The 26,385-nt window shown below is 49.2% G+C and overlaps 10 protein-coding genes across 10 annotated transcripts; 5 read left to right on the forward strand and 5 right to left on the reverse strand.

Moving 5' to 3' along the window:
* Positions 1–400: 400 nt before the first annotated feature.
* Positions 401–2,071, forward strand: N7509_010462 (MFS transporter; the record flags this gene model as incomplete). Its single annotated transcript, XM_056635099.1, has 1 exon — positions 401–2,071. One exon carries the CDS (start codon positions 401–403, stop codon positions 2,069–2,071), a length of 1,671 nt encoding a protein of 556 aa, XP_056485719.1.
* A 582-nt stretch (positions 2,072–2,653) lies between these two features.
* N7509_010463 (uncharacterized protein) lies at positions 2,654–5,803 on the reverse strand (the record flags this gene model as incomplete). Its single annotated transcript, XM_056635100.1, has 5 exons — positions 2,654–4,820; positions 4,846–4,957; positions 5,015–5,238; positions 5,292–5,376; positions 5,488–5,803. The coding sequence occupies 5 exons, from the start codon at positions 5,801–5,803 to the stop codon at positions 2,654–2,656; spliced, it is 2,904 nt and encodes a 967-aa protein (XP_056485720.1).
* A 635-nt stretch (positions 5,804–6,438) lies between these two features.
* N7509_010464 (tyrosine-protein phosphatase) lies at positions 6,439–7,410 on the reverse strand (the record flags this gene model as incomplete). Its single annotated transcript, XM_056635101.1, has 2 exons — positions 6,439–6,785; positions 6,912–7,410. 2 exons carry the CDS (start codon positions 7,408–7,410, stop codon positions 6,439–6,441), a joined length of 846 nt encoding a protein of 281 aa, XP_056485721.1.
* A 1,617-nt stretch (positions 7,411–9,027) lies between these two features.
* N7509_010465 (fungal specific transcription factor domain-containing protein) lies at positions 9,028–10,848 on the forward strand (the record flags this gene model as incomplete). The annotated part of the gene is made up of 5 exons (XM_056635102.1): positions 9,028–9,077; positions 9,135–9,446; positions 9,506–9,928; positions 9,995–10,221; positions 10,277–10,848. 5 exons carry the CDS (start codon positions 9,028–9,030, stop codon positions 10,846–10,848), a joined length of 1,584 nt encoding a protein of 527 aa, XP_056485722.1.
* Positions 10,849–10,930: 82 nt separating this feature from the next.
* N7509_010466 (cytochrome P450) lies at positions 10,931–12,566 on the reverse strand (the record flags this gene model as incomplete). The annotated part of the gene is made up of 2 exons (XM_056635103.1): positions 10,931–12,197; positions 12,256–12,566. 2 exons carry the CDS (start codon positions 12,564–12,566, stop codon positions 10,931–10,933), a joined length of 1,578 nt encoding a protein of 525 aa, XP_056485723.1.
* A 683-nt stretch (positions 12,567–13,249) lies between these two features.
* N7509_010467 (thiamine pyrophosphate-dependent dehydrogenase E1 component subunit alpha) lies at positions 13,250–14,852 on the forward strand (the record flags this gene model as incomplete). The annotated part of the gene is made up of 5 exons (XM_056635104.1): positions 13,250–13,377; positions 13,444–13,631; positions 13,687–13,748; positions 13,804–14,013; positions 14,082–14,852. The coding sequence occupies 5 exons, from the start codon at positions 13,250–13,252 to the stop codon at positions 14,850–14,852; spliced, it is 1,359 nt and encodes a 452-aa protein (XP_056485724.1).
* Positions 14,853–15,148: 296 nt separating this feature from the next.
* N7509_010468 (spherulation-specific family 4 protein) lies at positions 15,149–15,984 on the reverse strand (the record flags this gene model as incomplete). Its single annotated transcript, XM_056635105.1, has 2 exons — positions 15,149–15,732; positions 15,789–15,984. 2 exons carry the CDS (start codon positions 15,982–15,984, stop codon positions 15,149–15,151), a joined length of 780 nt encoding a protein of 259 aa, XP_056485725.1.
* A 1,161-nt stretch (positions 15,985–17,145) lies between these two features.
* N7509_010469 (CCR4-NOT core ubiquitin-protein ligase subunit MOT2) lies at positions 17,146–22,788 on the reverse strand (the record flags this gene model as incomplete). Its single annotated transcript, XM_056635106.1, is given in 7 exon segments — positions 17,146–19,094; positions 19,139–19,321; positions 20,131–20,560; positions 20,571–22,341; positions 22,413–22,528; positions 22,614–22,680; positions 22,736–22,788. The coding sequence occupies 7 exon segments, from the start codon at positions 22,786–22,788 to the stop codon at positions 17,146–17,148; spliced, it is 4,569 nt and encodes a 1,522-aa protein (XP_056485726.1).
* Positions 22,789–23,164: 376 nt separating this feature from the next.
* Positions 23,165–24,158, forward strand: N7509_010470 (complex I 30 kDa subunit family protein; the record flags this gene model as incomplete). The annotated part of the gene is made up of 4 exons (XM_056635107.1): positions 23,165–23,333; positions 23,401–23,560; positions 23,586–24,051; positions 24,108–24,158. The coding sequence occupies 4 exons, from the start codon at positions 23,165–23,167 to the stop codon at positions 24,156–24,158; spliced, it is 846 nt and encodes a 281-aa protein (XP_056485727.1).
* A 526-nt stretch (positions 24,159–24,684) lies between these two features.
* N7509_010471 (BUD22 family protein) lies at positions 24,685–26,100 on the forward strand (the record flags this gene model as incomplete). The annotated part of the gene is made up of 2 exons (XM_056635108.1): positions 24,685–24,942; positions 25,027–26,100. The coding sequence occupies 2 exons, from the start codon at positions 24,685–24,687 to the stop codon at positions 26,098–26,100; spliced, it is 1,332 nt and encodes a 443-aa protein (XP_056485728.1).
* Between the last annotated feature and the right edge of the window lie 285 nt (positions 26,101–26,385).

Below are 26,385 nucleotides of genomic sequence, written 5' to 3' on the forward strand. Positions count from 1 at the left end.
ATTTGAAACAATCAAGCTAAATTCAAATGACTCACTTCATTCGACTGGGACTTTATAGATCCGATCGGTGTCAGACGGGAGAGGACCGGCGATCGTTCGGTACCGAGATTATGCCGGGCACGGCACCGAACTGTACTGAAAATAACTCAACTCCAACTGGTTTCATGGCGATCTGATCTCGTTTCTAACCTATCATGTCTGGCATGTCCGATAATCTTCGCCCCCGAAGACCCAAGATATGTGAAGGCATCACGGCATATCTCGGTGATCGTTCGGCATGGAAGTATGATAGGCGTAGAAATTTGCCTTGGACTCCTTCAGAGCTGACTTTATAAATACCGAGTTTCTTCCAAGTGTAAATAATTTCACTCATATCGTTACTCATTCATCAAATTTCAAGATGGAAAATTCAATACCTCCCTCATCCACCCACAGCCACTTGGTTCGGGATGAGACCCTCGAAAGCCTGCGCAGTGTGGGAATAACAGAGAACGCCCCTGCTCCCGACTACAGCTACCCAGAGACGAGACGAAAGGAGCGCCCAGTATTTCCAGAAGAATATGTTGTCGAAACAAGAACTGGCCTTGTTCCCCAAAAGACTTTGGAACAGGTTCGATCCGTTTCATCATCAGCGACAGCGCGAGCGCCGGAAGACAATGAGAACGCCGATTTAGAAAAAGGGCCCAAAGATACACCCGAGTTCATCACCTTCACAATCAATGATCCAGAACACCCTTACAATTGGTCCCGCGCTTATCGATGGTACATCACGCTGGTCGCATCTGCACTAGTGGTGTGTGTTGCATATGGCTCGTCTATTGTTACGGGTGGCTTAGGCTTGATCCAAGAAAAATATAACGTATCTCTTGAGGTCGCTATTCTGACATGCTCAATCATGGTCTGTGGCTTCGCAGTTGGGCCCTTACTCTGGTCACCATTGTCGGAGATCATCGGACGAAGACCAGTGTACATCATCTCGCTTGGTCTTTACACGATCTTCAATATTCCATGTGCCTTGTCACCCAATATCGGTGGACTCCTAGTCTGTCGTTTCCTGTGCGGTGTATTTTCCAGTTCGGGCCTTTCCCTCGCTGGTGGGACTATCGCCGACATTTGGAGCATCGAGGAACGGGGTATGGCCATTGCCTATTTCGCAGCTGCTCCCTACTGTGGCCCCGTCATCGGACCGATCGTCACAGGCTGGATCAATGTTGGTACACATCGACTTGATCTATTCTTCTGGACAAATATGGCCTTTGCCGGTGTGATTTTGATTCTAGTGGGGTTTGTTCCCGAGACATACGCACCCATTATTCTGAAAAAGCGTGCTGCCAAAATGCGGAAAGAGACTGGCAACCCAAATATCATGACTGAACAAGAACAAAAGAAACTTTCGCTTGGTGATATTGCTCGAACAAATCTGATTCGCCCTATTACGATGATAATGACGGAGCCTGTCTTGGATTTGATGTGCATGTATATCATGCTCATCTACTCGATGCTATATGCCTTCTTCTTCGCGTACCCCGTTATCTTCGGAAAACTCTATGGCTATAACGACGGACAGATTGGCCTGATGTTTATCCCCATATTGATCGGTGCGGCTATATCTCTGCTGATCACCCCTGCCATTGAGAAGCAATTCAAAAAAGTCTGCCAATCTCGGGCTCCTACCCCCGAAGACAGACTTATTGGGTCACTTATCGGAGCCCCGTTCATCCCGATCGCATTCTTCTTGCTGGGAGCAACCTCCTACCAGCATATAATTTGGGTTGGACCGGCTTCATCTGGTATTGCCTTCGGGTTTGGTATGGTTCTGTGCTACTATGCCGTGAACAACTATCTCATCGACGCATATCAGAAATATCCCGCATCGGCGTTAGCAGCGAAGGTGTTCCTCAGATCTGGTGGTGGTGCCGCTTTTCCTTTGTTCATCACACAGATGTATGACCGCCTCGGACTACAATGGGCATCGTGGTTACTGGCATTCATTGGCCTGGCAATGGTTTTCATTCCTTTTAACTTCTACTTCTTTGGCATCAAGCTTCGTGCAAAACTTGGACGCGATTGAGAGGGAGAATTTTGGCGCCCGGAGAGTATCTGATTAGGTAATGGTATTAGAGTTTTGAGAGATAAAAATATGAACTATTTGAACAAAAGCCGATTTTTAAGAATGACCTGGGTGCGACTGTAGACAAAAGACAGTGTGTAGAATTTCCTAAGGGTTTAGGGTAGCAGGGTGGACCAGGCTCTACATAAGGATATGAATTGATGAACAGCGTTATTTCGTCATTGACTGGGCGGCTGGCCTAATGGAAAGGCGTTGGTTTTCGGTTTCTCTATCAATTACCAAAGATTGTAGGTTCGATCCCTGCGTCGCTCGTTATTTTTTTCCCTCCAAAATTTTCCCCTCCCCCAAATAGGACCAATGTTTTTGAGAGAGATAGGAAATGTGCATTCGAGCGACTTTTGGAAGTAAGATTATCAGACTACTAGTAATAGACTAGATCAATTCAAGTATATTTATGAGAGGCTCTAATCCGAAAGACTTTTATGTTCTGGACTCTACTACTACTATCGGGCATAGTAAAAGAAAAAAAAAGCCGAAATGGGAAAATGGAATTCAAGTAAGAGTTTCTAGCACAGAATGAGTCTACTGAGTAGTTGTTTGATCCCACAAGCTGCGAACTGTCACATCCTTGACCCACTTGCCACCAGTCTCATCTTTTTGTACATGGAACTTCAGCTTCTTCTTCTCGCCCGGGAGAAGTGTGAAATTATTCTCGTCGAAGTATCCCACGACACCCGAAGGGTAATCTAGCCAAGTGTAAAGAGAGACGCCGTTCTTTGCTTCAACAATGAAGGTATTGTCCTCTTCATCGAAAGAGACACTTAGGTTCGGGTCGACAAGCGAGAGCTTGTTTGGGAAGACGGGCGTGAATTGATTGCGGTGAGTGAAGGTAGAGACTGCATCCCCGGCGTTGGGCAGACGACCACGAGCGTTGATCGAAAGCACCAAGACGGCATCTGTCTTATCCGGAAGGGATAAACCTGACAGGCCGGTGGCGTAAATCTCAGTTGAATTGAGACCACCAACAGTGAATCGCTTGGTCCTAGGAGTACCAGCGTTTCCAGCAATAGGCTTTCCAGACAAATCCACCCAGGTCAGATTGACCGTTCCACGAGCAGTTTCCCAAAGGTCGGATGTGACGTAAACAGAGAGGCCTCCAGTGGTGTAGTTCCAGAACGGGGAAACAATGACGGGCTGGTAGATGTCCTGAGCCATGTAGTGGAGTTTCTTCCAGCGTCCATCGTACTCGATACCTGCCCAAGTGGGAGCTTGCCAGATATCCTCCAACTGCCAGTACAACGAGCCCAGCTGACGTTCAGGCATGCCGCTGCCACGACGATAGAACTGGATTTGAGACTTGTACATGTCTGCCTGGAACATCTGCGTCGCGTCACACCATGCGCTGAAATTTGCAACGGGATCATGTTTATTTGGGATCGGATAGTAGCGTTCGACAGCCATGGTCATTTCACCCATACCCATGGAGGCATTGTGGAAGTTGTCTGTCTCGGTGTCGCCGGGAGGATAGTGGTGGTTTCGGAGCACAACGGTACTGCTATTGAAATGAAGCTCATCATGGTCCACTGCTTGCTTCCAAGTCTGTAGACTTGGCATGCTGTGATAACCGAATTCATTCGCGAAGCGACCAACAGGGTAAGATCCATAGTCAAACGCGACACTACTGTCGTAGTTGTAGTGATCTGTATCCGAATAGTAGGATCCACTGGTAGTGTTGTCATACCGCTCGGCCATGGGAATTGAAGCAGAGAGGTTGACATAGAGATAGCCATTGTTCGTGCTACTGGGCATGTAGGAAATTGACCGCGAATTCTCGTACACGAGAGGCAAAATCAGACGAACAAATAATGTCTCGTACTCCCCGACCCAGTGCGAATAGTGTTCTGGATCAGCTTCCTTAATAAGAGGCAATTCAAGGCTTTCAATCTCGTTTCCACCAGCCCACAGGGCCAAGGATGGATGGTGATTCACGCGTCGGACGTTGTAGATGATTTCCTGTGCGACATTATCGAGGAACGGTTGATCGGTCGGGTACATCGCATCGCTGAATTGGAACTCGCTCCACAGCAAGACACCACGCTCATCAGCAATATCGTAGATGAAGTCGGGGAGATATGCACCAGATGACCAAACACGAAGCATGTTTTGGTTTCCAGCCACAACGGCATTGAAGAGGCGATCCATCTTCTCCTCCGTGACACGGGGCCAGAAAGCATCAGGTGGGATGAAGTTCGAGCCCTTGGCATAGAATTCCTGACCATTGACTTCGAAATGCCAATTTGCGCCCGGTGCAATGCCCTGGGCCAGTTGTTCTTCAGTAATGTTGAGTTGATTGAGGAAAATTGTGCGGAAGCCAGTGCGCTTCGTGACGCTGGCCAGTTTCTCCTCTCCCTTTCCCTCGATATTAATTGTTGCAGAGTACAGATTCTGCTTGCCTAGGCCATTGGGCCACCAGAGCTTCGGTGCGTCGGCGTCGATGGTGATACTACCGCTGACACTTTGTCCGGAAGTGGACACATCCTCGAGTGAGCCAGATTTAAGCACCTCGCCTGACTCGATATCCTTGATCTCAATGGTCATCGAGGATTGATCCGGAAGAGTTCCCAAGAAATCAATGCTTGCATTCACGACCCAAGGCTGGCTTTGGTCCGGGGCCAAATGATTGATCTGGCCTTTGCGGAAGATATCCAGGTCTGTGTTTAGGGGGGTAAACGCTTTCATTGTCATCAAACTGCACAAGCCATGCTTTCTGCCACGGTCCAACTGGAGCGAAAGCTGGTCCCCAGTCCCAGCCAAAGTCCGATTGTTCCTTGCGCATGAACCAGCGATTCGGGTACTCGTAGATCTGTTGTGGGCCATAGGGCCATGCTAATGGAAGAAAAAACTTTAGAATTTGTTTCCACTTCATTATGATTAGAGTCTTACTTTGTGAATTGGGATCTTCAGCGATCTTATTGACGATACTGGGAGCGCTGCCGAAGTTTAGGGCTAAAGTCGGCTCCTTGCACTTGCTGACGGCCTTTGAGATGTCAAAGGTATATTGTCGAAACTGATTGTCTGTTGTGCCGATAATCTGTCCACATATCTCGATGGTTGTGAATGTATCAAGTCCATTGAAAACAAGGTATGATGATTTGGCGTTTTTGGATCTGGACAGTGTTAGTCGCTTCACCATTGGATAAATGGGAACAATATGACTCACAGTCCCTTAATTGGATCGCTGGTATAAGTCCAGTTGTTGTTCACTATCCACCGGAGGTTGAAATCATTGAGACCGTAGTATCTTTCTTCAAGTTAGTGAGAGGCTTGTGGAATGGGTAGTAACTTGACACACGGATCATCTGGTATCCATATTAGCCTTTCTCTTTCCACTCCAATTCAATCGATAGTAGACTCACCGATCACGTTCGCAGCAAAGAGATCCAGGTGAGCTTGCGAGGGCAGGTGGCCGGGAACAGAGATATTCAGCGCCTTGCTGGACACAGTCCAGCCATCACCACTTAAGTCGACCACATGTTGTGACAGGACAGTCTGAGCTGTTGCAGGGAGCAAAGCCAGTGCGAACCTCTTCCATGAATGCATGGTAATACCGTGATGAGGAGGATATTCGTTACCAGGCGGGGCCAAACTCGCAGTTATATCGACTTCGGGTTGAGTCCCCCCCGACTTACCCTGAGGGACAGATTTGCTACCACCCCGGAGGGATACCGGCATTCAAGTGGAGACTAATGTGGTCTGATAGCTCGGCTGCTGTGATCAAACTGCGCTAAAGATGGACCGTGCCATGAATTTTGTCGATGGTACGGAGTAGTGTCTGAGATGGAGGTGATTAATATCGCCAGACTGTGAGGCGGGACTTCCACGAGCGGGGGTGAAAGCAACGGTAGCAGTGTTGAGTAGTGGGCAGGGGCGATCCCCCGGGTAATGAAGCAACGAAGCTCCAATTTTGAGGCGCGGGTGGTGGAAAAACGCGACGATCTGCATTGCTTGACTGTGGAGTCTGTGCTAGTATCTGCGGAGTCGAGAGGGGTAACCGATGCCGGGGAGAAGGGGCTACGAGGCCGTGAATACCTTGAGGATATGAGGATATCTCATGTTGCTGTGAGTTATAGCCCAGTGCATTTTGAATATTTGCAGATACCTAACAAGTAGATTGTATTGGGTAGCTCATGTTGACGTTCACGTTGTGGAATGAACAATGAACCCCTGGACCCCTGGATTCGGGAGCACTGGCCAACTTTTTGTGATCAGGGACATAGTACAAAGGACCAAACCTGTTCCAAGGCAGTCATCATCATTTATATTGTTCAAGTTTGTATATATTACATGGAATCAGATCTATTGCTTCTTTATGAAAAATCCGTGAGGTTATGGCGCATGTTCTGTACATCTTCTGGCGAAAACCCAAGCTTTGTGGTGAGAAATTCTTCGACGCCACCCTTGTAGGTGTTCTCGAACGACTTCAGGAAAGCCGCCATCGCCTGCGCTCGGACGCTACTGAGTTCAAGCATGCCGTTAGCCTCAGGGCTGAGATGTTCGATGCTGCCACCTTGTATAGCTAGCGCCTCAATCAGGTTCTCCCGGACGTTCTCCAGGGCGATGCGCGTGAGGATGTAGTCATTGATGATGTCGTCATGGGTGCGACCGATCAAAAGCAAAACTAGAGCCGCTAGAACTCCTGTACGGTCTTTGCCGGCTGTTATTTGGAAGCCAGAGTTAATGGATGATAGATCAACAGCTATAAAATCGTCTACTGCGCCGACTCGTTGCCGACACAGCCTCATACAGCTCATCGGGGGTAGAAACAAAGTTAGACACTTACCTGAGCAATGGAAGATAAATGGGTCGTTGGGCTGATCTCGAATGTGACTAAACACTTGGCTAAATGCCGGGGTAGCTGCATCGAGAATTCCGTTATACATCTTAACAAAGCCGGTCGCAGATGTGTCTTCTCCAGCAAAGTCTCGAAGATTCAAGGAAGCTGGACGGGCTCCGTAAGGCATCCATATTGTATCGACACCTTCAATCACAGGGCTAGGAGCCCTTAATCTCTCCCCTTCATTTCGAAGATCGAATATTGTGGTGATACCCAATTCTTTGGCTAAGATTGTTTTACCTTCCTCGGTAATGTCGGACAGGTTTCCCGAGCGATAGACATAGCCTGCGCGTAACCTTTCATCGTGGCTCAGGTCACGAAAATTCGAGACGCCCGGGACAGTGATGAACGGAGGAAGGGAGATAATCTTAGAAACTGTGGTTTCTGGAATAGGTGTCTTGATATCGGTCTTGAGCACCTCGCGCAGATTGTCCGTATTAATCATGTTGATGCAGCATCAAAATGCACTGGACAGGTTTAGATTAGAGAAGAACACGGGGTATTTTACTGGGAAAGATTGGATTTGAAGAACAGGGCAGCCCAGATACCCACGTCCATAGCCATGTTGACACTATGTCATTGCGTTCATCGCACGCTGGCATTTCCCTGGCAGGAAAGCCGTCGTCGGTGGGGTGGGTTCCACCCTGCAAAAGGAACGGGGTACCTATGACGCCAGGTCACGTCGGGTAACGATGTCATCGCATCGAATCCCATTTTGGAGCCGAATATTAGTGAATCTATTCGGTCAAGCCTCTTGACAAGTACCTGATATATTTCCTAGATTCCCTCTGTGGTCTTGTCTCAGCCATCACTAGTAGATTTTGATGATCATGGGAAATATCAAGGATACTATCAACTTATTTGCCCCCAGATCTCTCCATCCTTGGACTACAGCACTTGATTTTCGTGTTTGTATTTGCACCTACTGAGAAAAAGCAAAAAAAAAGAAATTGTACAAACTACTCCCTTGAAAAATGCGGAGCCATATTTGAGTGTCTGATCAGTATGACACGACCCAGTGCGGGTGATGGAATTGACTTTGCCTCGAATGAGCTTCTAATTGTATCCTTCTCCTCCCCGGTGAGCTATTTGCGATAGGTCTGTTCCAAGGAACACCAATAAATACCGCCCTCTGTCTAAGGGAAATATTCTAGGTAGGTGGCTAGCTTCTGGATACTACATCAAGCTTGGATCCTCGAGTTCGTTTAAAAAACAAAACAAAACAAAAACAAAACAAAACAAAAGCAAGGCCACATATTTATTCACTTGCTGCAATCTAGGCAGTCGATTGCAATAAATTTGGTTGACCGGGCGTGTGGCATCTTAATCAGCTACCTGGTTATGGCGTTTGGCCAATAATATAAGCCTGCGATGACCGCGATCTATGAATAGCTTAATTTTTATCCGGGTCCGAGAGAAAATGGCCAATTTGGCGCTTACTAGCGATCGCCCTGTACAAGGGGCTGGTGGAGGAAGCACTTGGCAAGCCCTTCCTCTGGGTATAACTCGCTTCACCCAACCTTGCAAAGAACTTGAACAGAAAAAATAACTAGACAACGATAGAACAACTTTATATATATACTAGTACTACACTGTATTCAGATTTATCTGTCGACACAGCTTTGTGTGTCACCAATAGTTATCTTGCATGCATACCGCTTCTCAGTCAAAAGTGGGGTTGATAAATCTAATCAGCAGATGCTACTTTTGATTTTCATTCCTCTAAATTACCGACCCCAATACTAGTAACCTCAAATATTGTGAAAATATACGGATAAGTTTGTCTAAGATGCCCCAAGGGTCTTCACGGGTTGTGAAACGGAAGGGAGGTGATAAGACACTTGAAGGGTCGCTCAAGGCCACTAAAGCACGGTCCTGTGATGCGTGCCGTCGATTGAAGACTCGATGTGAGATTAACCACGGATCTGGCAAGTGCCACAGGTGCAATATTCTCCGGTAAAGCAAGCCTATTTGATGATAAACTAATCTACCCTAGCTGATATATTAAAGACTAGATTGCTCCTTCCATGGTGTTATTCTCAAACCCAAGCTCCCAGCCCAAATGGAGATCAACTTGAATACAGGAGAGAACTATTCTGACCTGCAAAGTCGGTATGTATTTTCGCGTAGGATCTAATATTCAAACAATGAATTTAATTCACAGAGCAGGATTTCTGTCGTCGAAACATCCTTATCCGAGATCAAAGCATCGTTATCGTCACAATCTGCGGAGAGTTCGCCAAGGTCGCATGCTGAGAGCTTTCATTTCTCAAAGAAGTCGCAAAGCCAAACACGCCTTGTACCTGAACTAACCGCACTTTCAGTTGAGAGAACCACCCGCCATGCACCGATGAGTCTCATACAAGAGATCAAGGAGAATATCTCTTCGCCCGAAGAGACTTCTCAGTTCCAATTTCCCTCGGAAGATGTTATTGCTAATGGCATGGTATCCGAAGATGTGGCCCGGATATTGCTTGAAGGGTAAGCGCCATTTCTCCGTGAGACCCGATAGGATTGAATTCAATACAGTCATCCTGCAGATTTTCAAAATTATCTAGCCGCTGGCTGTTCATGAGCACGGACCCAGTTGAACTGCGTACAAAATCGTCCTTGCTATTCGGAACTTGCATCCTTGCTGGTATCCATATTACCCCATCCTTGTATGGATCTGAAACACACCAAAAACTATACAGTCATATCCAGGAAATATTGGCCCAGTCGCAACTTGTTGCTGGAGCGCCTCTTGATACAATACAAGCATTATTGATTTTCTCGATGTGGGATCTCAGGCCAACCCGGGACCACGATCATGGCAGTTCCTGGTTACTCAGTGGCGTAGCTGCCATGCAGGTTGTTATGGCCACACGCTTTGAAAACATGTTCCAGACGGATGACTATCAGAAAATCGCTCGTTCAAAAGAGTTTTCGCGTACTTGGAATCTGGTTTGCCTTTGCCATCTACAGTTTGTTTCAGCCCTTGATTCAGTCTAGAGGTGACATTGAACTCTGAAGAGCTAATCCCCCATTAGGTTCTCGATTGGCTTCGGTCGACCGCCTGTGATATCAGACCAATATTTAGATCAGTGCTCCAATATTCTTAAGTTCCAATCTTATAATTCCCGCGATGAACTCGTTTTGGCTGGGGTCGAGCTATATCGCACGCTTTGGGAGTTGATAACTTCGCATGAGATCCAAACTGACAAACCTGTCTGGCCTGAAATTGAAAGGCTCCGAGAAAGGCATGAGCATATTTACAGTGAGTAAGCTCACCTTGAAATATACTAGTCGTCTCTAATCATTTATCCCCGCAGATCTTGACTCCTCTGAGCCCCTTCGTTTTGCTTACTCCTGCGCCTTCTTGATTTTGGCGCGAAGAACACTACGACATATTAGCTACCTTCAGAATGAGGAACAAGATAGCCCCCAGCAGCCACATTGGAATAATTCCAAGATTGGATTCATCCAATTTGCAGTTCGTCACTCACACCAAATTCTAAGTCTGTTCCTATCGATGTCCGATCTTACAACTTATGTTCATCCCGCCTACGAGAATCTCCTTTGTTCCTTTGCCATGGCAACTCTAGTAGAGCTTGCAGATCATGTTTCAAATATATTTGAAACCACTACGCTGATGGAGCATGCCGTTTCACATATTCAGCGAGGTGGTAAGGCTGAGCCGGTGGGCCGTTGGTCCCTAGGCATCATGAAACAGCATATCATCGGAATTAATGATGAAGATCCGATTTCACAAGAAGAGATAGGTATAGCTGATGAGCTTCTTGATCCAACTACAGATATTATGAGATCATGGGAGGAGGTTGACTGGAATTTTGAGCAGGACTTTCCATCGCTTCAAGAAATGTTCTTTGGGGCTGTGCAATGAGCTCCTGCAATTTCATTTTTTTTTTTTTTGGTATTCAAGCCAAATTGATTCTCATCACGCAATAAATTACATGAAATTGAAATCAGTCGCGTGATCTGAGTCTTATACCAGCATAGCAATCCTTCGGCTTCTTTGAAAATCCTTCATGCGATTCCATGAACTGCTGGTATAGTACGAAATCGTAACGATGGAAGAGAGTTCCAATAATCAACTGCAACTCCATAATGGCCACATTCTGCCCAACACAGGCTCTGGGCCCATAAGAAAATGGATTGAAGCCCATCTTTTGCCGTGCAGTCAAGTTGAGCCAGCGATCGGGTTTGAATTCTTCAACATCATCACCCCATATTTCCTGCATATGGTGAACTGTATAGGAAGGAACTGATAGGACAGTACCAGGTGGAAAGTAAAATTCACCAAACCGGACGCCACCCCCATTGTCAGCGACAATACGTGGAAGACCGATAGCTGAAGTTGAGTGTAGTCGCATACCCTCGTCAATGCAACGACGCAAGAACGGAAGCTCTCTCACTTGACTGTAAGACATGATTCCCGAGTTCGAACTAGCGGCGTCATCTAGTTCCCTTTGGAGACGAGAAACGATTGTTCCTGGGGCACATCGTTCCCCGTGTAGTATCCAGTAGAAGACAGCGCAGGCGGTATTCGATATAGTATCGGAGCCGGCGATAAGCTGAGTGAGTGCTTCTGCAATGAGTTCTGTTCGTCCCATCGGCTGACAATTCGCGTCTTTAGCTTGCAATAGACGTGACAAAATGTCATTGCGAGTATCAATCACTCCCTTTTCCGCCGCATCTAGTCGCGAACCGACCGCGGCGACCGCGATTCCAGTTAGATTTTCCACCGCCGCAACTCCCTTCGTGAAGAAGGGATCAGGTAGATACTTTGCGATTGGGCGTAACGTGGGAAGAAGGCCAAGGGTCGAAGAGACTTCCCCTCTTCTGTTCAAAACTTCGACTGCCGGGCAGTAGGAAATAGGACCATCGGGTATGAGTTGTACCTCAGTTTCGTCTTTGCCCTTTTCCACCATTCCAAATGGAGACCCAAATGCCAGATCACCAATAATATCGAAAGCAAGATAGCTGAACCAAGGCATTGCGTTATATCTTGAATAGCCATCAATGTTTTTGCCTTCTCCAACTCCAGAGAAGGCGATCTGGTCGAGCTGATTAACCCATCGCTGCAAGTTTGCCGCCATGTGTTGTTCAAACGCAGCAACTGATTTTGGGGAGAAGGCATGCGAGATAATTTTTCGCTTCCTTGTATGTTCTCCACGATCGCGAACGTTGAACATGCCAGGGGTCCGGGCCACAAATGCTTCATAGTAATGGCTAGATTTTTTCTCAGTATGAGGAATCAGATAATTCACGGAAATTTGTGGCTTCTTACTCTTTCAAAAATCCATTCCCGTGCCCGTATACTATATTCAACGCCGTCTCGTCTGCAATCGAGACATGATTGAAGCCGATACGAACGACTTTGCCGTATTGGCGATGCGCCCAGTCTACTGCTGCATATTTTTGGCCACTTCGGGCACTTAATCCAATCCATATATTACTGAATTTGGCACTGAAGGGCCCTGGAACTTTGTTTATACGCCGATATGTCGTAAAGTAGGGAAGTATGTAGTAAAGGGTGAGGCTTATCGGGATTGCCAATGCCATGGCGAACGGCGAAAATAGCAGGGCCAATAGAGCCATTTTTAATTGATTTAGTTTAATCCCAGAAAGCTCAGTATGCAAGAATATTCATCGACGTGTTCCTAGGTTACTATAGTCGTTTTTAAATGACTTCTTGCGGTCGGGCCTATGTCATATCTTATCTTCCTCCGACGGAGATGATAATCAACGCCGTCGGAGCAGAATGCGGAGCAGCTTTCTTGCTATGTTCTGAACATGATAGGCTTCTAAGAAATAGTTTTCATTCTTTTGATTATCAGATACTCCGGAAAGCTAAGAGACTGGCAAAATAAGTAGTAGAATAGTAAACAAAGAACGGCCTTGTCTTGTATCGATGCTCTGCGGCAACCGATACGGCGACAAATGATATTCCCAGTTCCCAAGTGCTTGAATGCTTTAAGATGGGGTTTTTAGGGAATATTCCCCCGTTTCCGTATATATCAATTTTTTTTTTGCTGTCTGTTTATACTGACTGCGGAGTATACGAGTATAACTGAGTAAGGTAGTTGAAGAGTTGGGGTTCGCCTCGGTTGGAAGCGGGGCCAGTGACGCCAACTGCCGATGCCAACCGAACTTTTCTCCGCGTTTGCCCCGGACGTGGGGAGGTGACAGTGAACGGGTCCCTCACTTTCACTTTCACTGAGAGACTTGATCTTCGCTCTTTCAAGTTCTTTCCTCTGTCCTTCCCTCATATCTCTCACACAATGTCGTCCAGGATCGTTTTTCGACAGTCATGGCAAGCAGCCCGCTCCGCGAAGCGTGTTATTCCATCCCTCACATCCCCCGCACGACGATGGGGAAGCTCTATATCGCAGCGCCCAGGGTCGGATCGGTATGAAACTGCCAGAGTCTGCAATGGTGGAATTACTCAATTCATTCAAAGCTGACTCCTCTCCAGCGTTCTTTTCCCAGGTGCTGTTGATAGCAAGTTCACAACCGACATGTCTTTTCTCAAAGCCTCCGACCTCCCCGCTATCCCTACCTACCGAGTCATGGATTCCAATGGTGAATTAGTTGACAGCTCACGCAAGCAGCCAAATGTATCGGACGAGCAGGTACTCGAATGGTACAAGAACATGTTGTCAGGTGGGTAACGCGTTGCCATACGGTGGATGTGATCAAATTTGCTGATTCTCAACAGTGAGCGTTATGGACGTGGTGATGTTTGAAGCCCAGAGGCAAGGTCGACTGAGTTTCTACATGGTATTTATTAGAACGTCGCTGGGGAGAATGAAAGACTATGCTAATATCGCCACAGGTCTCTGCCGGCGAAGAGGGAATTGCCGTTGGCTCTGCCGCAGCTCTGACTCCCGACGATGTGGTTTTCGCCCAGTATCGCGAGGCAGGTGTCTTCCAACAGCGTGGATTTACCATTAAGGATTTCATGGGACAGCTGTTCGCGAATGTGAATGACACTGGAAAAGGCCGAAATATGCCTGTTCACTATGGCCAAAACTATCCTCGCATGGTAAGTCACATCATCATCGAGTTATCGATTATTTATCTTTCTCGAACTCACTTTAACGAACAAAATAGCATACTATCTCATCCCCTCTAGCGACCCAAATTCCTCAAGCTTCTGGTGCAGCTTATGCTCTCAAAATCCAAGATCAGCAAAACCCAGATCGCTCACCTCGCATTGTCACTTGCTACTTCGGTGAAGGTGCTGCCAGCGAGGGCGATTTCCATGCCGCATTGAATATCGCCGCAACTCGTTCTTGTCCAATTGTTTTCGTCTGCCGGAATAACGGTTTTGCCATCTCAACCCCCACATTAGAACAGTACCGTGGCGACGGAATTGCCAGTCGAGGTGTCGGGTACGGCATCGACACTATCCGGGTCGATGGAAACGACATCTTTGCAGTCTACGAAGCAATGGAAGAGGCTCGCCGAAGAGCATTGAGTGATGGCGGTCGGCCGGTTCTAATTGAGGCCATGAGCTATCGTGTCTCACACCACAGCACCAGCGATGACAGCTTTGCATACCGCGCCCGTGTGGAGGTCGAGGACTGGAAACGTCGCGACAACCCTATCATTCGACTGCGTAAGTGGCTTGAAAACAAGGGGCTTTGGAGCGAGGATCAAGACAAGGAATTGCGAGACTCGCTTCGCAAAGATGTCCTGAAAGAGTTCGGCGAGGCTGAGCGCGAGAAAAAGCCCCCACTCCGTGAAGCCTTCGCGGATGTCTACGAGGAGATCACCGAGGAGGCCCGAGAGCAGATGAAAGAGCTAAAGCGCATCTTGGAGACATACCCTGATGAATATGACCTGCGACCATACAAGGATGGGGCTAAGGGACTCGATTAGACTTAGACATTATACTACGTAATGGAATCATCAAAAATATCTAGCGTGATTTACTGACTTCTCTCCACCTCGGCTTCTTATACATGAAATCCTTATCAAAAGTCATCTTTGAAATGAATAGTACTAGTAGTAGTGCTAGTAATGGTAGACATGGGCAAACTCTAAAGGAGGCAGAATGGATGAATTGAACTGATTGAAGTTTATATCCATATACAAGAAAAGGGATTAGGTCTTGAGCAAACCACAAATGCGTTAAAAACTTGTGATAAGGCCAAACTCCAGTAAACGATCCACGACTAGTCAAACGAAGCAGCAACCTTTGTCACAGTCTCAACCGACATGTAATTATCAGTGCTGGTCAAGTATGCAGCCCCGAGTCCCATGCTCTGCGCTTCTTGGACAACAGCCCGATAATCCGCCGTCTCAGGTGCACTGTACAGAATGATAGCATCCTTGGCGTAGTGCTTGCTGGAAGAGAACTGTTCCGCCGGAATGCAAGTCTTCCACGCAGAGTATGAGTTCTCGAACTCGACAATCAAGTCCGCCGCCTTGAAATATTCATCCACGGAGCCTGCTTCCAATGTGGCGCCAGGGTTGAAGACCACTGTCGAGAGATCGCTGGACTTGGCTTTTGTCGATACGGTCTGCATATAGGAGATCATCTCGGCGTCGTTTGTTCTGGGCGCCTCGTCAAAGAAGATTCCCGAGACAGTAATGTTCTTTGCCTTGTACGAAGCCCATTTGCTATAGGTTGAGACTTCGCTTTCGATTTCTGAAATATCACGCTCGGCATATTCTGTGTGGACGTATCCGATGACCTGGACATTGTCATGGCTGTTTAGTTTGGCGACACCCGCGATGATGTTCTCATCAGGGTAGGCTATAAGTGGTGGTCAGAGCTTATAATTTCAGTCATAGAGATGGGCTTCGCTCTACCTGTTTCGCCGGGACCACTGTTGGGATTGACAATGACCTGAAATTGAACGTCCGGGTATGAAGAGATGGCATTGAATACGGGTGCCCAGGTAGAGTCATCCTCAGGCCAGACATATAGAGGAACCAGGATGCTCGTCGACGAGACGAGCGAAACAAATGCAAGGAATGCACTTAGAATAGTAGTAAGTCCAAGCATATTGGATGTGTTGAAATGAATGTATTTGAAAGGAGTGGAATAGATCGTGACCACCAGGGCTTACGATCTGAAATTGAAATTGAGCAAAAAAAAAGGAGCGACAAGAAGCAGGCCACAGGACTGATGAACCATCGCAAGAACAGGATGGACCGTTCGGATTTATACTCAGCTAATTTGCGAAGTCTAGATCCATTGAAGGATTCACAAACTCATTTCCCCAGTCCTCTCAGCCACGCGTTTCAAGAATGCGAACGCACACTCAATCAGGTCAAAGAACGAGTCATGATTGCCCCCATTCCAAACCAAGTAAGCCCGGGAGACAGCCACGAGGATCGATCTTTATTCCTCATTTCCTGGATTCAATCCTCCGGAGGAACTCCTCCAATCGCGAACAAGACTAGACCTGCAACAAAGAATGCAGTCACAAGCGCCCTCCATTCCGCCAAGCATTCAATATCAATTAAATGCCCGATACCTGGGTGAAATTCCGAGGCTTTCCGCAGTGTCAAACGTCTTGGCGGCGCATCTGCAGACAAGATCGCGGTGTCGAATACCAGGCCTTGCTAACTCGTCTCGATTTGCCGGTGAAAATGACAGCTCCTAAGCGCTGGCGTCGGTATTATCGATCCGCCGAACGCCACATGCAAGGCTGGCCCCTATCCCTAATTTATTTTCCGGTTTCAGATTCAAACCCACCCCAACGCTAGTAGCCACCTGGGCGATGCTTGGCCCCTTTCGTTTGTACAGTCATAACGGCGGAGAGCGTACCTACGAGGTCTTGGGTATGGCAGGGCGTTTATAGATACTACGGGTATTTTAACATTGCCGATTAATCCAGGACCTCGTCTAGCTGGCTCGGCAATTGGTAGGCAATTACTACCTGTAGATTTGCATGGGTCATGATTTATTCAAGTTTGTGCATGTACGCATACGTAGTGCTAACTACTCGTAACTAAATCTGCGGTGTCACTTGGTGGCTTGCAGTAAATTCTTCCAAGAACACGAATACAAAGAAGAACGGTTGAATCTAAAATTTTGCATTCCAAGTCCTTGCGGTATTCATACAGGCTTAGTAATAATACACTGAAAAAATGAGGGCTCCTCAATAGGGTGCTGTTGTCCACGTATTTTGTGACCCAATGTCTAGGCTCACGGGTTTGATCATGCGTTGGTATCTCCGACGATAGAGAGAGCCTGGTGCTGAACCTTCTTGTTTCGCCGAAGCAAAGCCGAAAACTTCTTTTCCAAAGACTCCAACTCCTTGCGGGTAGTTTCAAGGTCTTTCTGCGACTTGCCGGAAAGCTCCTTGAGCTCTTCGTTGGTCATGGCGGCAACATGGTCCAAGCTAGGATTACTCCCTGGCAGCGCGGCAGTGCCAAGCATCTGTTTAGCAGTGGCAGCAGCGAATGAACGAACGGCGGCAGTGGTGGTCTGGAGAAGTTCGGCCGAGTGGGCGACGGCCCAGTCATGGCTTCGAGAGCTATCGGCTTCCATTGCAGAAATAACATTCGGTGGAATCACGGCCTCAGTCGCATCCAGAGTACTGGTTGGAGAAGTGGTACCCATGCGAGTTGAGTCGTCATCAACCCAGTAAATGTTGTACTTCTCGGGTGTTGCAAAGAGTGCCTCTAGTCCGCCGTTGATGTTGCTGGAGTCATCGCCGACAACAAACGGATCAATAGCGCCGTTGCGACGCTTTTCCAAATCTAGATACCGTTGTTCCTCCGCCGGCTCAAGATGACGTAGAACGCAGCCGCGAGGGGTGATCAGGACGCGATTCTTTAGCTCATCACAGCCAGTTCGCACGGGCTGGCCACGTAACAGAGTCTTGCGGTGATCGTCCGTCAACTCGATAGGTTGCTTGAGGAGATCGTAATCATGGGAATTGCACTTCATGTCATATCGTTGGCTGAGATTTGCGGGGTTGAATAGCGAGCTTTTGTTGAGATCAAGGTCACCGGATTTGTGCATCGCGGCAAGGAGCTCATGAAGAGGCTTTGTCCGTTCCGCAAAAATGTCTTTGATGGAACGGCCTGACTCCTCGGCATCCTTAACCAGCTGCTCCACGGTGTTGCGAGAGCGCCAGGCCTCTTCTGGGACAATCTTCTGTCGGGTTGGCTCTTCTTTGAGGGGTGCTGCCTTTACCTCCGGAGGTGGTTGCTCTTTTTCCTTCACCTTCTTAGGAGGTTCGGGCTTGGGCTCGGGTTTCTTCGGGGAAGGGGCAGGTTTGGCTGGGCTGGCTACTTCGGTGGGCGTGTTGGCAGTCGAATCGGTCAATTCAGAGGTTAGAGTAGGCGCCTTCTTGGTCTTGCGTTTCCGTCCCATTATGGGAGCCTGAACAGGCTCTTCGGCAGCAGCCGTTGTCTCGGCCTTCTTAGCCTCAGCCTCCTTCGCCTTCTGGCGCCTTTCCTTTTTAGCTTGGCTCTTCGTCACAGAACGAACTGGAGCAGAACCAATCCGAGCAGGTGGAGGAGAGTTTGCACGAGATGCTGTGGTCGAAACATCAAAGTCGGCCTCTGAGCCAATATCGGCAGGTGTATCTGGACGGCTGTTTGATGACAAGCTTTGTCGGCGAGAACGTGACTTGTCGGCCCCGGTAGTCACAGATGGCGCCGTCCCAATGGGAAGAGGAGCTTCGGGCTTGGGAGTTTCTACAACGCGCAGAACTCGCGGTTGGCGGGGAGCTGGAGAATCAGAAGCACGAGAAGCTGCTGTCAGTGGGGTATTAGGTCGTGACCCAACGACAGACGCTGATCCTGCCACGGAGGCAAAGGTCCCAGAGATAGCACGCTCGGATTTGGCTGGAGTTGTTTCTTGAGCCAAGGCCGTATTCAGGGCAATTGGACTGGGTTTTATTCCAGTAGAGGGACTTTTCTCGGTATTGACAGCGAATCTCTTCTCCTCCGTGGCATCTGCCGAGTCCAGCTTGTTATTCATTCGAGCCTTTGAGCTGGGTTTGGCAACAGGGGATCCAAAAGAGATTTGAGAGGCATCCCTTATGCGGGCCGACATGGAGCTGGTTTGTTCTGTTGCTTCAGGGGTCATAGAGCGAGACTCAGAGACATTTTTCTGCGATGGACTTCCGGACCGCGAAAATCCAGTGCCCAGGCCTGGGGGGGGAGAATTGGAGCAGGAGAAGATGGTTTGGATAAACCTAACTTTTCTTGAAAGGCCGCCGATGAAGGGTGGGCATGAGGCAGAGGCAGTCCAGGTGGAAGTGTTGGGGTTCCAACCCGGCCAACAGAGTCGCTAGGAAGCTGACACTTCAGGAATCCGAAGGTATCAATGGGCTGGTTTTCTTTCACCGGTGTGCCCAGAGGAGGGAAATCCTCGTTCACTGCAGACCCCCTGTTAGTAAAGCTGTATCATCACAACAGGGCGGCGGTGCAAAGAGGAGGGTAGGTGAACGACGCCGCATGATATCAACGAAAAAAGGGTGGGAAGGGAGGGCAGCGACTAGGCAGGGCACAAAAATGCAGCATGCACATCCGCAATAACGACTAATTACACGACGTGCACCGACCGACCCGAGGTAGTCAGGTACAGGATAGGGCATAGTCTATGGAGACAACGGCAGTGAGACAACTGATTTCGAATAAGACCCTGTTCCGAGTTCGATAGCAGGGTAGGGAAGGTCTTAACGTACATTAATCAAGGAACAGCCACCGTCTTCAAGATGCTGCAGATAGCCGAATGAAGATTCGAATGCAGAATGAAAATTGGGGTACAGCAGCCGCCAGATAACATGAAAAGGGGCCCCCAGAGACATGCAAAAATGTCCACAAATGCAAGAACGCCATAGGCCATTGAGAGACAGAAAGGCCGGGGATAGGACATGCATGAAAAGAAATCGAGGCCCATCGCAATACGCCTGAGGCGCGCCGGCCAGCCGTACTATTCCGGGGCAACCTGCCCGATTGCTGAAAGCAAAATGCAAACCCGGGACATCATGGGTTGGAAAAGAGAAAAAGAAATCATGTCATCAAGGGTGGAGGAGGCCCATAAAGCACATGGCAAAAGAAAACATCATAAAAAGCACAGAGAATGCAAGAGATCATAAATATGAGTGCAAAGGGGGCAGCGGAAGAGAATTTCACCAGCGGCTAAAACCACCTCCTCCATACATCATCGAAGGATTGTACCCACCTTGACCCTGGCTCCCGTACAACGCTTGCCCAGCAGTAGCATTGCCACCAACTTGCTGCATCCTTGCCTGTAAGATGCTCGGGTCCGCAAGATCTACTACACCACCTCCACCGGAGGAAGTGTTAGCGTGTCTGTGCTTCTTCCCCTTCTTCTTCTGTTTCTGTGGGCCACCGGATTCGGGTGCTACACCCGCCTGAGACCCATAGAAAGAGCTGAGAAGGCCATTGACGGGAGTCAGGGGAGGTGGGGTTTGGTGCTGTTGAAGAAAAGGGAACATGAACTCACGCTTTACGGCCTCCTGGCCTTGTACTCCACCCACATTTGCGCCACTTCGACCACGCAGTAATTCACGCATCAATTCGGGGGTCGCATCTTGCTTCCCGATAGTACCTCCAAGTCCGAGGTTAGCATTGGCGGTAAAGCCGTGCCCCTGTGCAAACATGCCACCACCGCTGATAGGGGGGAGTTCCTGCTGTCTTCAAGCCAGGGGGAGGACCCTGAACGCCGCTTGCATAAAAACCACCGGCAAGGGTATGTTGGGGGCTTGGTGCCGACAAAGGGTTCGGTGTCCCAGACTGCATCTGACTCAACATCCGAGCGTTGCTGATGTTCTTTGTGCCAGTTTCGTTTAGAGCGAATCGTGAAGATTGGCGGCCTTGAGCTTGCAATGCATTTAATTGAGCCATTTGTGTTTGCAAAAGTCCATGGCGTACTTGGTTTGCCTGGTCAACAGCAGCCGAGTTCAAAGAATCAGACAATCCAGTCTGCTGGTTTCCAGCTGACTTTAAAAGCATCAACTGCTGCTGCTGGAGTGGAGTCAAACTGCGACCAGCCAGGTTGAGACCCTGAAATTGGTGGCTTGTCGCAGAAACAGGGGATCCGACGGTTGAGTTATCAGCAGTGCCTTGTTGAGAAGTAGGTGGCTGAATAGCGCCATGCGATTCGCGGGTTTGTCGGGCTTGAGGGGCGGGGGAATTCTCGGGCTCCCCTCCTAATTGAAGGCTTCCGGCTTCGCGGCTGTCTTCTTCGGTCGCGACAGACTGGAGAAGCTCTTGCTCCCGTTTGATTCGTTCCTGTTCGGCCTTTTCGCGCATTGCGCGGCGCTTAACGCCGCCATAGGGGTCAATAAATGATGGGTAGGATTGGATGATCTTCAGCTCGTCAGCTGGAATATCGGCTGTTGAAAAGGAAAATCGGAAGTCGGGAGACATGAAGTCCTTGAGGACATTCTCCCAGGCGATTTCTGAAGGTGACTTCTCATCGCGAGGTCTTGGTTGGGTGACACTTGGTTGGGTGACACTTGGTTGGGTGACACTTGGTTGGGTGACACTTGGTTGGGATTGAGGTTGGGTGGTAGGAGAACGTGCTTCGGGTGGAGATGCTCGTTGTGCGGCCTGAACAACTGGTGACGGTTTCTCGGAGCGCCTAGCTTCTTCAGAGGCCGTTGCAATGTTCACACTGGCAGGGCGAGGGCTTTGCGATGCCTGGCTACCAGTCAAGCTCGTCCTCCTTGTCCGGATTGTTGCGTTCATATCCTTGTTCGCCCAGCTGGCAGACGAAGGAAGGGCAGGGCCATCTGGAATGGATTGCCGCCCGGTGATCGAGTCGTCCTTGCTTGGCTGCCGGCGCATTTGGTGGGCGATTGGCTGGCCGAGGCGAGAGTGAGTAACCTGAGGTGTTGGGTTCGGGCGCTGGCTAGACAACGAATTCATAGAAGAAAGGTCAGACCGAGTATAGCTTTCGCTATCCTCGCCGGTCTCGTGCAAGAAAGTGCAGTTGCGATTATTGCATTGCTCGTTCCGGAGGAAAGATGAGCAATACTTCGTCGTTCCGTACTGCGCCCGCAAGACACGGTCCCCATTCGCAGAGCCATCAACGGCGTTGATACAAGTTGCGGCATCCAGTTTGCGTGTGAAGGTCACATAAACCCCAATACCCTGGTGAGGGTTACCACCGGGCTTCGCCTTGCTGACCACAATCTTCTCGATATCACCGTATTGTCCGAAGTACTCCTTCCCGCGCAACGTTTGGAGGAGTTGGTTTTCGTCGCGAATTGTCGGATTCAACCCGATCACATAAACCAGGTTCTTTTGGACCACGCGAACGCCCGCCAAATTCTTCCGGCTGGAGGCTTCGATTTCACGTTTCTCTGCTTCCTTCTTCTTGGCGGCGGCCGCCTTGCGATGCTTCAATGCTAGATCTGCCTTGAACCTATAAGATCGGAACCGTGTCAGCGGTTTCGTTGTGTGGGTAGGACTTTTGAGGAGCAGGGAAAGACTAACTCTTCGGCGTCGGGTATCTTGTATTGAATCGTACTGTCATCGTAGGCACGGCGGCAGTTCGGGCATCGACCCTCGTCATTTTGGGTTTTGATATTGTTGTAACAGAACTGGCAAATCTGCAGGGGCGGTAAGTGTTAGTATCGCCGATGGGAGTGGCGCACAAAATGGAGGTCGATTTCGGCTCGGTTGGGCTGGACGTACTTGATATCCACAGGGACACGGTTTGAAGTTCTTGTCCGAAAGGTCGAACTCTTCGATACAAAGGGGGCTGGCAAGCGGGTCAGTTTCCTAGTTGCATGGTCATCCTGAAGAATCCATCATACCAAAACTCATCGTCATCGTCGATGACGGAGTCAATCTGTTGGCGACTCGACATGGTCACTGTGAAAGCTGGGGGAGAGCCGGGGGAGGAGACAAAGGCGACAAGTGAAATTCAACGCCGGGACCCAATCAAAAAGGCGGGTTCAAAGTAAAAACAGGGAGGATAACACTACTCCAGGTCCGGAAAAATGGAAACGAGGAACGAGAAAGAGAAAAGGTGGAGGAGAAGAGGGTACGTTGGATGATGAGGGCGAGGGAGGGAGAAGATTTGGCGCGGCTTCCATTTTGCTGGCATTGCCTGATTGCGTTTAGCGTTTACAACGGGTTATGTCAGCCACACGTGATTAGGCAGGTTCGACCAACCTCCGGCCTCACAATCCCAATTACGTTTGTCCCCTCCTGCCGCAGCCGTGTTGCTCCCTTCTCCCACAATGGCATCCGCACGTTCTCTAATGCGCCTGGGCTCTGGCCGGTCGGTGGCTTCGGCCTCCAGGTTCATGGCTAGCCGCGCTTTTTCCTCGACTTCTCTCCAGTACGCTGCTAAGGCCTCGACAGCACCGGGCCCGGAGCCGGAGAACATGCGCCAGGCGCAACGGCCTCGTACGTGAAACCCTTCGACATTCAATGATACCAATTGCAATTGAACTAACTGGATCTCGTTATTCAGCCTCGGGACCCCTCCGTGCTCCCCGTGTCAACCCCACCGACAAGTACCAGGACAAGCAGGACAGTCTGCACACCTATGGACAGTACATCATGTCCTGTCTGCCCAAATACGTTCAGCAGTTCACCGTCTGGAAGGATGAGCTTACCGTTTATACCGCCCCGTCCGGCGTCCTCCCCCCTCATGAGCTTCCTGAAGAACCACACCGCCGCTGAATTCACCCAAATTTCCGACATTACTGGCGTCGACTTCCCCACCCGTGATCAGCGTTTCGAGGTCGTGTACAACTTGCTCAGCGTCCGTTTCAACTCCCGTATTCGTGTCAAGACTTACTGTGACGAGGCCACCCCCGTCCCTAGTGTCACCGGTCTGTTTGAGGGTGCCCTGTGGTACGAGCGTGAGGTTTACGACATGTTTGGTGTCTTCTTTTCAGGTCACCCCGATCTGCGCCGCATCATGACCGATTACGGTTTTGATGGTCACCCTCTGCGCAAGGACTTCCCCTTGACCGGTTACACCGAGGTGCGATATGATGAGGAGAAGAAGCGCGTCGTCGTCGAGCCTCTTGAGCTCACCCAGGCCTTCCGTAACTTCGAGAGCGGCTCTACTGCCTGGGAGCCTGTCGGACCCGGCGAGTCACGCACGCCCGACTCCGTAAGTGCCCTTCCTGCCGTAGATTTTGAAACAATTGCTAATCTACTGCGATACAGTTCAAGCTTGCCACCCCCAAGCCTGAGGAGAAGGTGGAAGAAAAGAAATAGAGAGATTCTGTATGCGTATTACCACTTTCTTTGCCATGTCTGTATGTACATATCGTTAATCGAAGGTGTTTTCACCCTCCGCATACTTTCCGCTGTAGCTCCATAGCAGCAGTAGTAGTAGTAGCCCCTCGATACCGTTTTATGCCGCTCCGAGAAAACAAACTTTGGAACTACGAGCGAAATTGAACCACAGAGGTTTACTATTTCGATCTATGTCTACCGACCTAGTAGCTTCATCATCAATTGCAGCCGTTTCTGCTTCGAAATGTCGTGGTTGCCAGTTTAAATAGTAACCTTGCCCAGGTGGAAATGATAATTCGAGGTCCTCATAGGCGCGAGGCGGAGAATCTTGGCAGATGCCTAGAGTGATCCGCTCCAGAAAAAAAAAATATCTCCGCATCTCCGACTTTTATTTAAAACAATACCACCTCGAAAAGTCCCCCTCGTTTTCGTCGCATTACTACGCCCTTGCAAAATATCGATCAGTGAATTCTCAAAAATCCACCGCTCTGCAGAAATCGAAAACATGCCGAAACGCAAGCATGGTGACACCGACGGCCCCGCGCGGTCCAGCGACAAGGCGCACCGCAAGATGTCCATGAAGGCCGTTCGACTGGGTGTCAAGTTTGAGCACGGAGTGCAAATGATTGTTCGAGGACTCAAGACTGCGCGCGGCTTCGAGAGACAAAAGCTCAGCCGGCGAGAAAAGACTGCGAGATCAGAGAACTCGGAGAATACACGCATGACTCTGCTGAAGCTGGCGGAGGAAATTGAAGCGCTGAAGGTATGGATGGACTGCCCAGCCGCTGTTTTTTTATTGCGCGATTTGAAAATTCCCCCACTTGCTAACTTTTTGTTTGTCCACTAGTCGCTTGATTATCAGAAGACCGCCGAGCGATACCTTTTCAAACAACTGTCTAAGACGAAGCGCATTGCGGAGCTGCCGACGTTCAAGGAATTCGAAGAGTCTAAGAACATCTCTACCGAGGGACCCAAGAGTACTGCGGAGGCAAATATCCTGGCGCGTCTATTTAAATCAAATCCAGTCAAGAATTTGATGCCTAACATGCTCGCCGAGATTCGGAAGTTGCTCGGCGTGGATGAGGCTCCAGCTGGCAAGAGTGGCATGAAGGAAGCTCAAAAGGACAAGCCAAAGAAAATCCAAGCCGACCCCGAATCCGACTCCAAAGATGAAGCGCCACTCAAGAAGACCGAAAAGAAGAAGAAGCCTACCAAGGATGCTGAGCCGGACTCGCAGCTTGGTGACGATATCAGTGGTTCTGAAGGTGAAGGATTTGATAGCGATCAACTGGAGCAATTCAATTCACGACTGGCACCAGGATCAGATGCCGAAGATGAATCCGAGTCAGAGGACGCTGATGAGAGTGGAGGCCTTGGTCCAGACGACATCTCCGACTCAGTCGAATCCCGCTCATCATCTCCTGATTTCTCCGATGCGGGATCGCCTCCGCCTAAGAAAGCCAAAGGAGCCAAAGCATCTGCCGCACCGGTAAAAGAAACGACATTCCTGCCATCTTTGATGATGGGCGGCTACTGGTCCGGCTCAGAAGAAGCAAGCGAAGACGAGGCGGCTGGCCCGCCGAAGCGCAAGAACCGCATGGGTCAACAGGCTCGTCGCGCTCTCTGGGAGAAGAAGTACGGTGCTGGTGCAAACCACGTGAAGAGCGAGCAGCAACAGGAGAGGAGCAATCGGGATAGTGGATGGGATACGAAGCGAGGAGCAACCGGTGGTGGCCGTGGAGGATACGGTGGGCGGCAGCAGAACAGGTACGATGATCGGTCAGGATCTCGTCCACAGAGCAGCAAACCGCCCAGGCCTAAGGAAGATGAGGGTCCCTTGCACCCTTCTTGGGAGGCCAAGAAGAAGCAAAAGGAACAAGCACCCGCTGTTTTCGCAGGAAAGAAGGTCACTTTCGATTAAGGATCTCAATTTTGTATTTCAACTGCCATTTGAGCGAAAATACTACTATGCATATATGTCAACTTGGAAATTGTCATTCTCGTATTGAAGTGCTATACTAGTGTATAAAAACCAAATACTGCCGTGATGGCAGAACGCCCCTAGTAGGAACTACCGCACCCCAAAAGGACCTTATCAACAAGAACAGCCCGCGAAATGGTGTATCAACTAAGCAAAATAATGGAAATCGAGAGAAAGGCTCGATATGGATGATAGAATCGCTGGGTAATAAAGGAGTCACGTTCC

Source organism: Penicillium cosmopolitanum (assembly GCF_028827165.1).
Source record: "Penicillium cosmopolitanum strain IBT 29677 chromosome Unknown utg000009l:1.0-9042332.0:1.0-9050551.0, whole genome shotgun sequence".
Classification (NCBI taxonomy): Eukaryota; Fungi; Ascomycota; class Eurotiomycetes; order Eurotiales; family Aspergillaceae; genus Penicillium; species Penicillium cosmopolitanum.